Below are 14236 nucleotides of genomic sequence, written 5' to 3' on the forward strand. Positions count from 1 at the left end.
TTAGCATTATATTCTGCATGCTGCAGTGTTATTTTAAGCTCTCCTAAACTTTCTTTTGTATTTTGAAAAGCACAATTATTTAAATGAAATAGTGCTTGTGCACATTCCATTTACCTCCTTTGGGGCTTCCGTGCGTAAAGTTATGCATTCTATATTTTTTATTTCAATATTTATTATACTTACAATTTAGAATCAAGTTCCAGGTACTTCTTTCGCATTCTCTCAGCAGTGTGTCATCACTTCTTCTTGTTCCAATGTTGTAGATTTCCCATGAGCGCACTCTTTTTGTATGGGACAATTTAAAGTTACATAAAGAATATTGATTGATTGGAATAAATGATTTCTTGAAACGAATCAGTATAAATACTTAATTCTCAAATCTTGATTATAATGTATCAAAAAATATTGTTTGTTAAAAAATATAATCTGTTAGTTAAATGCTAATTTGTATGTGTAAAATAAATTTCAATAATAGTATGAATTTAAGGCAAAATTAATAGTTTTTTTAGGCATTTATTTTGCAATGTCCATCTCAAACAATCATGTCAGTCAGAGATCTTATTAAAGTAACATAATTTTTTAATTGTTGTGATGTTTAAAAGGTAACAATGATTTTTTAGAGTATAACTTCAGCAGCTTCTCTTTTTGTTGCTCGCTAAACCTTTACAGTTAATTAAATATGTATTCTGTGCATTCTAAATATGTATTCTAGTACAGTCTGTGTGCTCTATGTGGTTGTTGCCCTGAACTATTGTTTTCTCAGACAGAGGTGGTTAATGCTGATCTTAAACTAGAGGCACTGGCGTCTTGTAACCTCAAAGAAAAGCTGCATAAAAGCTTCTGAAAAAGGAAATCTACAAATAATTTCAGATCTACTGCAAGAGCAAGTTGTCTAATTCATACGACAGAAAATCATCTTTCTATCATGTTAGGTTTTAAAAGCAAGTGTCCATTTTATTATTTTTTTTTCAATACACTTACTGGCCAGGCCTGTAAAAGGAGAGACAAACACACATGCAGGCATGATGTCTGAAGAGTTCTGTTTATTTTCAGCAAAGAAAGCCTATTTAAACTATTGGCTTTAGGTTATATGTCACATACATCAAAAGAACAAATCATTACCATCAAAGAGAGTCAAAGAGAGACCCGGAGACAGACAGGAAATACATTTACATCTTCAGGTTAAACAAAAGATTTCTAGCAGAGAAGCCTTTTTTGGAATTATTTGAATACAGGTTATAGGAAGTGTTACCAGATAAGTAGTCAGGGAGCCCAATAAGGGGATTGTTTTATGGTAACAGGAACCCCTTTTATTGAATTGTAATATCTTACATATCAATATCTTAAAAGCGGCAGGTGTAAAGCTCAACAGCTTTGTGTAACGATGTTAAGGGTAACAATAACAAGCAACTTCTAGACTTTAACAAGAGTCCCTAATCTTTGAGTGGAAATTGCGGCTAAAATATCTTCATGCTTTGACCACAACAAGCCACTGATGCTCCTCCTTTAATGTTTAACCTACTTTACTGACAGCAGCACATTTACAGTAATTTAGTGTAGCAGCTCAAACACAGACACAGTACTTTTCGAGATGCTTAAGCGTTCTTCTGAGCAAATGGAAATGGTGGTGGGTATCTATGAGAGTGCAGAAGGTGTTAGAGGTCACAAGCCTGATCCTGAAGGCACTGATGCAAAGAGAGGCCCAGACACAGCACCACACACAGGTAAGTGTAAAGTTTTGCAAGGCAAAAAGCGTTTCATTTGCAGAGACGCAGTAATTCATGCTTTTATAGATGTTTCAGTGTGTATCTGAGTGAGTGGAGGTGACGCTGTATGTCTATGAGAGTGCCGACGCTGTAAGAGTTGTTGAAAGCCATCTGACGCTATTCCCTCTATCAGTGTTTGTGTTGTCTCTGTCTTGAATTACTAAGGATTCCAATTTCCGGCTGCTTTATGAACTTCAAATGTCTCATTACTATCAGGAATACCTGCTGCTCCCGGACCTCCTCCACAACATGCTCTGGTTCCTCTGCCTTAAAAAAGGGTTTTTTTTTAAAAAAAAAAAAAAGGAGAACAAAAAGTTTCTGGTGTGCACTAGGTTTCTTTTTCCTTTGTTCTCTTTAAACATATAGGGCTTACTTCACATTTCATGGATTTTACTTTTTCTTTGTGCAACAAACATGGTTGTGCATCGGTGAATTTAGTTCTTTATCTGAGGATTTACTTTTTCATCCAACAATTTCAAAATGGTGAGGAGAAAAAGCGACACTTTTTAACTGTACAGTAAGCAGCTTACATAATATTATCCTTCTTATCAGGTAATACACCGTGATGTGCAGCCTGTCTGAATTCAATACAAATGTTTTTAAAGACTTTTTTTTTTTTTCAATACCAGAGCTATGCCTGATTTCTCTACACTGACTCCTTGTTCAGTTCAGGGTCAAGTTCAAGGTCTTGTTAATAATCTACAAAGTCTTGAATAATCTAGCACTGCTGTACATTTGTGACCTTTGTGAACTTGTGACCATACAGTCCAGCACATCTCTCAGGTCTGTGATCAGCTTCTACTCACAGCATCTAAATCCAGGGTGAAGAGTCGGGCCAATTGTGCCTCCTCAGTAGCAGCTGCTAAACTTTAAATCAAGCTTCTGCATGTCTTTCTTTTTAAATCACTTAAGACTTTTTTACACTCTTTGACCTTTAATGCAGTGAGAGGACCAGGTAAATATCGTCTTTCCCATTTTCCCTGATTTTTATTTCATGTATTATTTTATGTGTTTATTGTTTTTCTCGCCTCAGGTCTGGGTGTGTGTGGAGTTTATGTTACCCTGTGCTAGGTGTGTAGGTTCCTACAACAGTAAAAATAAATGCTTTGAATCTCGTTCATCAAAATAAACGAATCTTTTTTTTGGGTCATTTCGTTCATTTTGTTCTTTTAATCAGAAATAAATTAAAATTGCGTTTTTTTCAATAAAAAATAACCCAAATACGACCATAGTTTCAGTTACAATGTAACTAAGGACATGTTATAATAACCAGAATGAGCAGCTCACCTCTTATACCTTCCAATCTGAGTCGTTCGTTCTTTTGAATCTATTGCACCGCATAGCGTCTATGGGAGTCACGTGTCAAAAGAACGAATGACTTGAGACTTGAAGACTCATTGCTGAGAATCGTTCAATACTGTTTCCTGTGTACTGCACTGCACACTTAAAATACCGACGGTTATATGCGCGTGCTTAATCTGCGGTTCGGTTCTGGTTTTGGTCTGTTCTCATGAGTTGTGAAGCGAGAGGAACAAAGTATAAATATTTTTCATTTGCTAAATTTAGTATCATGAATTTTTATTGAATCTATCTCTGTATTTTTTTACAGCAGTTTGTGAGTGAAAGTGTCCTGTCTGCGTCTGACTTCAGGAGTTTCCTGATCAACCGTCTCTAACAGTCATATTTAAAAGTCATAACGTACAGTTATAAAGTACAACACGTTTCTGTTGGTCTTATTTTTTTATGATTAATACTTATTTCTGGTGTTTTATGCTTTGTACATCTTTTTAAATCAAAACCTCATTTGTAAGTTGCTGCTGGTGTAAAATAAGGTTTTTATTAAATAGAAAATAAAAATCTCCATTTTATCACGTTTGTCTTACGCTTCCTTCCTTCACAGAATTCTGTTGACCACGGTTAATTATAATTAACCGAAGTTATTTAATTAAAATAATGGGAGGGAGGTGTTTTAATAAAACGATGTCTATCCGACATGAATCAGACCTTTGGCAGATGTATGAACATCTGATTAACATTGTCTAAAGAGGTTGTTTTAAATCACTTACGTCTTAAATACGTAGGCTAAGCGTCGTTCTAAAATCTGGAACGGACGTCTCGGCGACATCTGCCAGATGAGCAAACGCCCTCTGCCAGATAAAAAAGATGACGTCGCATAGACGTCTTCACGATCGGCTGATTGGCCGGATCAGGTCAGACTGTTCTGACTGAAGTGGTTGACATAATGTAGTTTTATTTACATCAGGACATTATTATGATTATTAGTGGAATATTAAGATCCATGTACAACACAAATGACAACACATGACAGATCCTGTAGACTAGGTGTGTTTACATGGGGATAACTGCAAATGACCATGTACATGTGTTCAGGGCCGCGGTCTGTCAGTGAGTTTACTATGGTTAAACACATTTAAAAAAAAGAAAAAAAAAACCTGTCTGTGTGTCCACTCATTAGGAGAAGACACTGCATGGAGCAGGTGTTACAGAGTGACTGCAGTGTGTGTGGTGCTGCTGTGTGTTCTCCTGCTGACTGCCATCACAGTGCTGTGGATCAAATACAACAATTTGAAGACAGAAAACGAGTTACAGAAACATAACAACACCCTAACTATATTGAAAGAGCAGTTTCAGAGGGAGAGAGATGAACTCCAGAAGTTTTCTATACTGGGTGAGCAACACTACTGCAAAACTATGACATGATTATTAACGAACATCACATCATAATTGTAATTATTCTTAGTCACATTTAATTTTGAATATCATTGAAACAAGTCTGTTCCTGTTATCACTTGCTCCATCTTGTAGCAGCAAGTTTGTAGTAGTCTGTGCTTCTGTTGTTGTCGTTGTTGTTGTTGTTGTTATAACACTAGGAAATCAGAAATCACAAATTTATTTGTTGGAGAAAACATACTGACTTACAAATATACTGTAAAAAAATAATAATGCAGAGCCCTAAATAATTGTGTTGTTCTTCTCCTCCTTTGACTACAGGATGGTTTTATTTCAACTCCAGGGTTTACTACATCTCTACTGAGCACAAGAACTGGACTGAGAGCAGACAGTATTGCAGAGAGAGAGGAGCAGACCTGGTGATCATAAACAGCAAGGAAGAACAGGTACAGTATGTGTTTGTCTGTGTGTGTGTGTTTGTGTGTGTGTGTGTGTGTGTGTGTGTACACGTGTGTTTGAGAGTGCGTGTGATAGTGTGTGTGTCCGTGTGAGTGTGTGACTCTTATTTATTCTTATATTTTACTACAAACATTGACAGGAATTCATTAATAAACTGCTGAACTACAGAAGAGCTTGGATTGGTCTGAGTGACAGAGACAGAGAGGGCGAGTGGAAGTGGGTGGACGATACACCACTGATCACTGGGTAAGAAAACACTGATCTGATATTTTACTTCTGATACAGTTACTGACTCTTCATTAGTCTGAGAAACACAGCAGATCCTCTGATTCTCTCCTTCAGGTTTTGGGCAAGTGGAGAACCGAACAGTAAAGCAGGAGATGAGGATTGTGTTATAACTGGTGAATCATCTGATCCTATGTTAAACTGGGGTGATTATTCCTGTAATGAACAGTATATTTGGATCTGCGAGAAGACAATCTGAATTGCTGTATGTGAATGAAAAGCAGTAAATTGAATGTACATGTGTATCTGTGTGTGTCAGTGTGGTGTGTCTGTAAAATCCTCATTACTGTTAATAACTATAATGGTGTCACCTGTTATCCTTTTTTGAGACTACTTATTTTTCATTCAGGTATATTTTGGAAATGCTACAGATTCTACAGCACTAATGCGTATAAACGCCAGAGCTCTGGTATTTACTTTCTGTTACATACTGTATGTTTTTGCCTGTAGCACTCAATCTGCACTACACACAGCATTCGGGCCACAGAGACCACATCTCTTGTAAAAATCAGCAAAATACTATGATTTTTTAAATATTTAAATTCATTTGTATCTTTTTGATCAACTAATTGAATATTTCTGTTCATAATTCACGTCTCAAGTGTCTATTGTCTGAATGAAATTTTTGACATTTATTATGGAAAAATCTATTTTATACACCAATTAAAGTTTTACCCATTCATTTCAATAACTGTTCATTTTTGACCGAGAACGCCATGAGTGTATAAAAGTTTCATAAAACACACTCACTTTTATAAAAATATTTTAATGCCATGTAAATGCCATGTGCAAACAAAGTCATTGAACCTTATGAGAAATGGATAAAATTTACTGCACTTTTTTAGACAGGAAACATGTAAATCAGTCAGATTTGACCAGAACACATCATTAGGCTTAAACTCACTTCAGTGTAAAGTGATATGTAAAACTCTTTTAACAGCAGACAAACAGCTTCACATGAAGCCCAGGTGTAGAGTGAGATTTAGGCAACAACGGTAATTCAAAGTGCTTTACATAAAAAAGAAGATATTTATAAAAAGAAATAGAAAATAATAGCAATCAAACTTAAAAAAATATTTAAATTTGATTTAAAATAAAAATAAAAAGTTTGTAATGACACTTTTAAAACTACCTAAAATTTGATTTAGAAACAGTTAAAAAAATAAAATATAAAGTAAACCTAAAACCAAGTGCAGTCAGTTCGGACATAGCACAGTATTTATTCAATAAAATCAGATGAGTTTAAAGTCTAGATTTAAATATGACTAACGTTTTAGCACATCTGATCACTTTTGGAAGTTAACTTATGGGTTAGCATGCGATAATAGACAAATATATGAATTAAATCAGCAAACGGTTGCTAATGTTTTCATGTAACCTGTAGTGGCGGTAAGACGAACGCTGTGCTGCAGCTGTTTATCAATCAACTATGATTGTATACCCGAATCATAGTTGATTGACAAACAGCTACGGTCACTTATGTGCAACGCACTCTTAATTGCCATTGGTTGAAACCTTCGATAAAAACAACCTACCTACCCTAAACAGAGAGAGGGATAAGATGGGGAAGATGGCAGAGAAGAGGCAATGAATGAAAAGGGCACCAAGTTTCTCATCAGATAAACTAGAAATTTAACTGAATGTGGTGTTCACCCACAAGGCAACACTCTTTACCAGATTTAAAAACAACGTTTGCAACAGCACTAAAAAAGAAATGTGAAGTGAGATTGCGAGGAGGATGGCTGCCTTTGGTTCAGGTGCACCCAGAGACTGGCAGGATGTGAGGAAAAAATGGCACGATGCCGCTGTAGCAAGGAACTCGTAAATCTAGAACGCGAAAAGTTGGTGGTGTTGCATAACATTGAGCAAAAGTTGCGTAATATTGAGCGTCAGCTGACCGAAGGAAACGTCCTCGCACGCTATTCACTGGAGCTGAACAGGGCAAAGCTGGCGCTGGCCAAACAACAGCATATCCTGGCAAAGTTCAATAGGCCTTTAATCTCAGTACCAATCTTGCTGCCATCTGAAGGTAAGCCAGTTTTTCATTGTTCATATTTTGATGTTCATTCATGTGATGTGATGTGTGTGTGTGTGTGTGTGTGTGTGTGTGAGTGTGGTGTGTAAATATTTTTTGTATGTCATTTGTAGTGTATGCACCTATTTCTTTAAGTTTATTTTTATGTTGCTGCTAATAAAAAATTGTCGAGGATGACCCACCCAGTCTCAAGCGTGTGTCTACTTTAAGACTAAGTAATCGTGTGGCACAAAAACACGACATCATTTGTCATTCTTCAGGAGCCTGAAGAACGAACAACTTTTTTTTTTCCTATTGCAATAAGAAACCTACGTGTAAAAGGTTGCTCTATTCATCCACAAGGAAATTAAAGAATGTTTATCTAGGTGGACGTTTATTTTTAAAGACTCGTTTGTTGGCGCAGACATTAGTCTGAGATAGAGATGACGAGTGTTTAAAAAAGGTTTGCTGTGCTTGAGGCAGAGCAGCGGCGAGAAAAGCTATCTTCCAATTTTGCGATCTGAGTTCACTAGCCATAAGATAAATCAAGATTAATCAGTAATACGACATTTTAGCTTGGCCAGCCAGTTAACTTTTGACAGAGATATTCTAATGTTTAGGTCTATACAACTTTAGGAGAAGCACGTCAGTCATTGTGGTTGTATAGCGTACTTATGTAATGAATACTATGAGATGACAGAGTAGAGGTTCTAAGCATTACAATCACATAAAAAAAATTATAGATGCGGGGTTTGAAACTCCCAAGTTTATTTTCTTATTTAACTAATAAGAAATAAGACACATTTTAAACAAAAACATTTACAATCAACTGCTGCCTTGCCTCAACCCTGACAGCATCAGTGCAGCCCCCTGTGAAGATTGAAGACCTTAATGTCCACCTCTGCATCTTCCTCCTCATTCTCCTCCTCCTCCTCCCCCTCTGGTAATGGTGCATTTCCACGCAGAGCCATGCTATGGAGCATGGCTGTTGCCACCGTAACTGCGCAACACCTGTGAGGCTTCATGTGCAATCCTCCTGCGGACTTGTGCAGACACCGAAAGCGCAGCTTCCAGAGTCCAAACGCTCGACGATGTTGCGAGTGCGAATGTGTGCAACATTGAAGCCTCTTTTAGCCGGAGTCTGTGGGTTGGATACTGGTGTGAAGAAGTACATTTTGAGAGGGTATCCACTGTCCCTGAGGAACATGCTCTGACTAAATTCACCTCTTTCTGCTTCCTCACCCAAGGCAGAATTGGCCCAGACAAAACTGTCAAGGGTGCTGCCAGGCCAGCAGGTCATTGATTAGACCCCTGTGATACACCACTACCTGGACTTTTATTGCTGCATATACCTTTCGCGACATGTATGCCTGATCAAGCACTAATGGACTGGAGATTGGGATTAGTGTTCTATTCACTAAGCTTAGGACTCTAGGAATGCCAGCATGGCATGGCAGCCCTGGTGCACCTCCTGGACCTCCTGGCGTGTTGCTGGCAGTCGGATCCAATCCCCAGCATGGCACAGAAGGTCGTTGGTAACAAAGAGGATGCATTTCCACACGGAGGGTTTGCTGAGGCAGTAGCCTTCTCCCCCAACCTCCATAAAGCTCCCTGTAGCATAAAAGCTTAGCGCTGCAAGCAGCGAGACATTGGGACGTACAGCGTAAGAACGACGCATTGGCCTGGCAAGTGCAGGTCCGAGCAGGTCAAGAAGTTCCATAATCTGTTGCCTTGGAAGGCAAAACTTTTTTTTAAAAATAGCCACCGCAGGCAAAATATGAAGAGGGTTGAAGTTTTGCCTAAAGAAAAAAATTACATGCACCACATGGCTCTGCAAACAGCATCGTCTTTGGTTAAGCACAAGAACACGCTGTATCGCTGCCATTTCTGTTGCTTTCTGGACACCACCATGATTACCCCTTTATGCAAACTTTGCCAGTTAGAGCCAAATTATTTGCCACCTGTTGAATATTAAAAGTGATTGCCAGTTTAAATGCATTAGTCACATTATGAAATAGGCTATTTAAAAGTCACTCTATTAGTACTGAAATAAAATAAAATAAAATTCTTAAACACACTTACAGTATATTCCATAATTAATACTACTTAATACTACTGATAACCGCTCTTGCATACACCGCTAATTTATAAGACTGCTGCTCAGTGGCGGCGACTAGCGTCTTGAGCTGAACCTACACTAAGAGTGAGTTAAGGTTGGTCCAGACCAACCTTACGAACATGTGACTTACCTAAGAGATACTTAGAGTACGAATGTAACGGGAATTGCGCCATAACGTTAAGAACGAGGTTAAGGTACAACTTAAGAACTTAGCGATAAGAAGCTTTCGAGAAACTGGGCCCTGAGTGGTCTGTTAGGTTTATATTGAGTGATGATATCTGCAGTGTTTTTAGGGGTCCTAGGCCATTAAGTGATTTATAAACGAGTACAAGTACTTTAAAATCTATCCTAAATGTTACAGGAAGCCAGTGCAAGGACCTGAGGACTGGTGTGATGTGATCAGATTTTCTGGTTCTAGTTAGAATTCTGGCAGCAGCATTCTGGATGAGCTGCAGCTGTCTAATGGTCTTCTTGGGAAGGCCGGTGAGGAGACCATTACAATAATCCACCCTGCTGGTGATAAAGGCATAGACAAGTTTCTCCAAGTCTTGATTGAAAACAAAACATTTAATTCTTGCAATGTTTTTAAGATGATAGTATGCTGACTTAGTCACTGCTTTGACATTTAGATCATTGTTGAACACTGAACGGTGATTAAAAACTGAGATAAGACAAGGAAGAAGTCTTGAGAGGGAGCAGACTCAGAAGAGGAGATGATCTATGGGTTGTGTGTGACGCTGGTGATTATGTGGTTATAAATCAGTACAGTATGCAGTTGTAGAAAAGTGAAAACTAACAGTACTTAGTGTGTTGACATGGTGTTTAGTTAGAGTGTGAATGAGCACAGGACAGGCTTTATGATCACAGCAGCAGGTCTTGTGTACAGATCTACAGTATCCAGGTAAGATTATCCTCATCATCCTGATCATGAACACAGAAATAATTTGAGTATTTTTATTTCATATTTGGGGAATTAAGCTATTGCAAATCCTCAGTCTACAGTATATGTGGTTAAAGGTTGACTCTAAATAAAAAAAAAAAAACTATTACAGCCAAGAGTTTTGAGTGCTTTGTGTGCACTATGTCCTTTTTATTACCAGTGTCTCCTGCAGTGTGTGTGTGTGTGTGTGTGTGTGTGTGTGTGACCAGAGTGTAACAGATAAAACTGTAGTCTAGGGTCTTCTAAATACAAGATTCTGAAAAAGGGTCTGCTGCTTGTGCACACATGCAGCCTTTGTGGTCTGATTGAACAGGGATATCAGACCTTTCGTTATTTCTAGGCTGGAACATGTGAATCAAATTTGACTAAGTCAATCTGGCAGCCATGTTGGCACACACATGTAGTTGAATCCTGAATCAGACACCACAGCTTTGGTATAAATAAATTAAAATTTCTTTGAATAAATAAAAAATCTCTCTCTCTCTCTCTCTCTCTCTCTCTCTTACAGACACAAACACACACCTTTTCTTCTGTGCTGTTTATGATCACCAGGTCTGCAGAGAGAAAATAGATATTTAACCTCTCTAATATAACTTGCTTTTGCTTTACACGCACACACACGTGGTATAATAAACAGTACACATGCGCTGTAGACACGCATACAAACACAAAATGAAAGATGCTTTACACACACACATGGTCACAGTGGTACAGTTAACAGTACACGCACGTATGAATGTTGATTAAGAAGCGTATGCGTGCTACATGATACTTGGTCTTCGTAAACCAAGAAGTTTGTTTTTCAAGTCAAAATGTCTTGCAGAATGCTCGCAAACTGTATATATAATAATAATAATAATAATAATATAGTCTTTTTTTTTGCATTGTCCTGCTGGAATCATTTCTGGTCTCCTAATTCGAGTAAATGGAAATAGTACTATCACAACATACAAAAAACTATTATATTTAGTGCTTCCAACGTTGTGGCAACAGGTTGGAGAAGAAGTACATATGAGCATGATGGTCAGGTGTTCACATACTTTTGGCCATATAGTCATTTTAATCAGTAATTTCCTCTGCCGGTTCACTTATTTCACTCCTTTGCAGTTATCTCGATCTGTCCTGAAGACTCACATACTGTAAGGCAAAACTTGCCCCTTTTTCTGTGTGCGAGACTGTGCAAGAGTGTGTATGTGCATCGTGTGTGAGCAGTGGTTAATGCTGATCTTAGACCAGTGGAACTTGTGTCTATATTAAAAGGTCTAAAAACTCTGCAGAATAACATTATATATAAAATGCAAAATGTAAAGTATTATACACAATTACAACATCATTTTGGTATTTATATAACTGCTGTACTTCAACATGTACATCTGGGATATGCGTGTATTTTGCAGTTTAAATGTCTTTACACTTTAAGCACAAGAAGCCTCTGATGCTGCTACCATGACGTGTAACTTCCTCTAACTTTATTTCCTGTCAGCAGCACATTTACGTCCCTATACAGAGTACAGAGTCTCAGCCTGTCAGTCACGTCCACACAGAGACACAGTCAGTTCATGTTTTAGTGAGACTTTTATAGATTAAAGATGTCTTGGTGTTCTTCTGAGCAGGATGAGATGGTGAAGGTTATTTACAGGATTGCAGACAATGTTGAAGGTCATGACCCTGACACAGAGGAGGAAGACGCTGACACTGAGACACGTCCAGAAGCACAACACACAGGTACAAAATGTTTAAGTTTGCTTGGTCAAAAATGTTACATTCAGTATTTTCAGTTATTTATGTTTTATAACAGTGAGTGGAGATGATAGTGGATACCTGTGAGAATGTACACACTGTGAGGAAAATAACTGTTACTTGTTACTTAAAGTTGTAAACTATTTTTTTAAGTTTTAAAGTTTAAAGGTAGAAATAAATTTAAGAGATGAAAAGAATGCAGCTGAATCAGAGTGAGGGACAGAAGCATGGGCTAATAGTAAGACAGGTGGAGACAGATGATCCTGTTCTAGTTCTAGTAGGACCCCATGATATGATTTTATTATTTCTTTCTATAAATTTTAGTGCAGTAACACACCATGTTATTAAGTAAAATAACATATTAGATTTTATGGGAGATTAAATAAAAAATGTGAAGTCAGTAAACATGAATCAATACATGCATGCTCTGATTGGGAAAATTGGTTCATTCATTTATTATTTATTCATTCCATCCTTTTTATCACCCTCGCACCATCCTGCCAAAATATTTTGTCACCTCCATATAAAACTTTCTACATCCCTCACAGTCAGGGACTAGGAGTAACGTGTGAGGTGCGCCCCCAAGTGGGAAGCAGATGTGACTGCTTTGGACTTTGTGTCTATATTTATAGCACTTTATCCTCACATCACTTCTCAATGTTTTCTGGTTCAAGACATGATTTCTATTCACAGTTGTGTCTAGTGCTGTTTGATTAGTTTCCTTATTGAAGCTAGCAGATGTTCACAGTTAGGTTGTCTTACTTCTGTTATGTTGTCATTAGCTGCTGTTTTCACTGCATTTTACAGTATTTGTGTTCTGTTATTCTTTTGTTGTCGTATTTGTTTAATAAAGTCTTTATCTGTATTGTTACATGACATACCTTTAAAAAAAAGGAAAAAAAAGGATTCATTATTGAATCTGACAAGAATAATAAGGGTGACCCAACATGAAATAATCACTTAAAGCTTACCAATTCTTCTTTTTTAAACAAATCTTAAAGTTTTTAACCTAAATCTTTAGGTGAATAAAACAAAGGTGAAAAAAGTATTGTCAATAGCAACAACTTATTTTGTATATATTTAGGAGTTTTTAATTTATTATAACTTCCTCAATCTTTATTGATGTATAATAGTGTGCAGGTAGTTTTAGGCAGGTGTGAAATAATGTACAGTAAAAATGCCTTTAAAAATAGTTGTGGTAATAGTTTATTTTAATCAGTTAACATAATGGAAAGTAAATAAACAGAAGATAAATCCAAATTAAATCAGTATTTGGCATCACCACCCTTTTAAAACAGCATCATATCTTTTAGGTACACATGCACACAATTTGGGTAGGTTGTTCCAAACATCTTAGAGAGCTAACCACAGATCGTTTTTGTATGTAGGCTGCCTCAAATATGTCTGTCTCTTTATGTAATCCCAGATAGAATCAATGATGTTGAGATCAGGGCTCTACAAATAACTTTCAGGACTTCTCTATTTTAATGATAGTTTTTAATTAAATTAGTTCTCCTGAACTCCTGATGTTATTACATGATCGATACGTATCTGTCCAAAGACCTTCAGGTTAGGTTAATCGACATTCCCAAATTGCCTGTAGGGTGTGAATAAGTGTGTGGCTGAGTGCATGTGTGTGTGTATATATATATACAGGTATATACTGTTCTCTGAAAATAACTCAACATACAGACATTATTGATAAAATTTCTATAGTATTGTTTCTTCAGAACAAATAATAAAGTGGTTGCTGAAATGTGAGATGTGTACCCACTTTTGTGAAATACTGTATATAAAAAAGCAGCCTTTTATTTACTGAGAAACACCAACACACAAACTCCTCTATCCTAAAGACTTACTGTTACAAAGAGGGTAAATATTAAATAAACTTCCCATCCCCTTTGCATGGCTGTGTGTGTGTGTGTGTGTGTGTGTGTGTGTGTGTGTGTGTGTGTGGTTGTTACTCTTTTCGCATACAGATGTGCAAAATATAGCGTTTGTTGACCCTGATCTTAGACCTCACAGTAAAGCTGCATAAAAACTTCTGAAAAAGTAAATGAATAAATAATTCCAGATCCACTACAGGAACATGTCTACTAATTGTAACAGAAACAAACTTGCTATAGATAAATAACTACGACTTATTACCAAAGATATGATGCATTGGTGTGGTGTTTACATGATTATACCACAACAGTGTGATCTTAGTACAGTATTTGTAC

At 37.1% G+C, this 14236-nt stretch overlaps 1 protein-coding gene across 1 annotated transcript; it reads left to right on the forward strand.

The window, feature by feature from the left end:
* The first annotated feature begins 1637 nt into the window (after positions 1–1637).
* On the forward strand, positions 1638–5400 carry LOC128508239 (CD209 antigen-like protein E). Its single transcript, XM_053479462.1, has 5 exons — positions 1638–1724; positions 4158–4455; positions 4779–4903; positions 5056–5162; positions 5259–5400. The coding sequence occupies exons 1-5, from the start codon at positions 1638–1640 to the stop codon at positions 5398–5400; spliced, it is 759 nt and encodes a 252-aa protein (XP_053335437.1).
* Positions 5401–14236: the final 8836 nt, after the last annotated feature.

The sequence above is a fragment of the Clarias gariepinus genome, chromosome 20 (assembly GCF_024256425.1).
Source record: "Clarias gariepinus isolate MV-2021 ecotype Netherlands chromosome 20, CGAR_prim_01v2, whole genome shotgun sequence".
NCBI lineage: Eukaryota > Metazoa > Chordata > Actinopteri > Siluriformes > Clariidae > Clarias > Clarias gariepinus.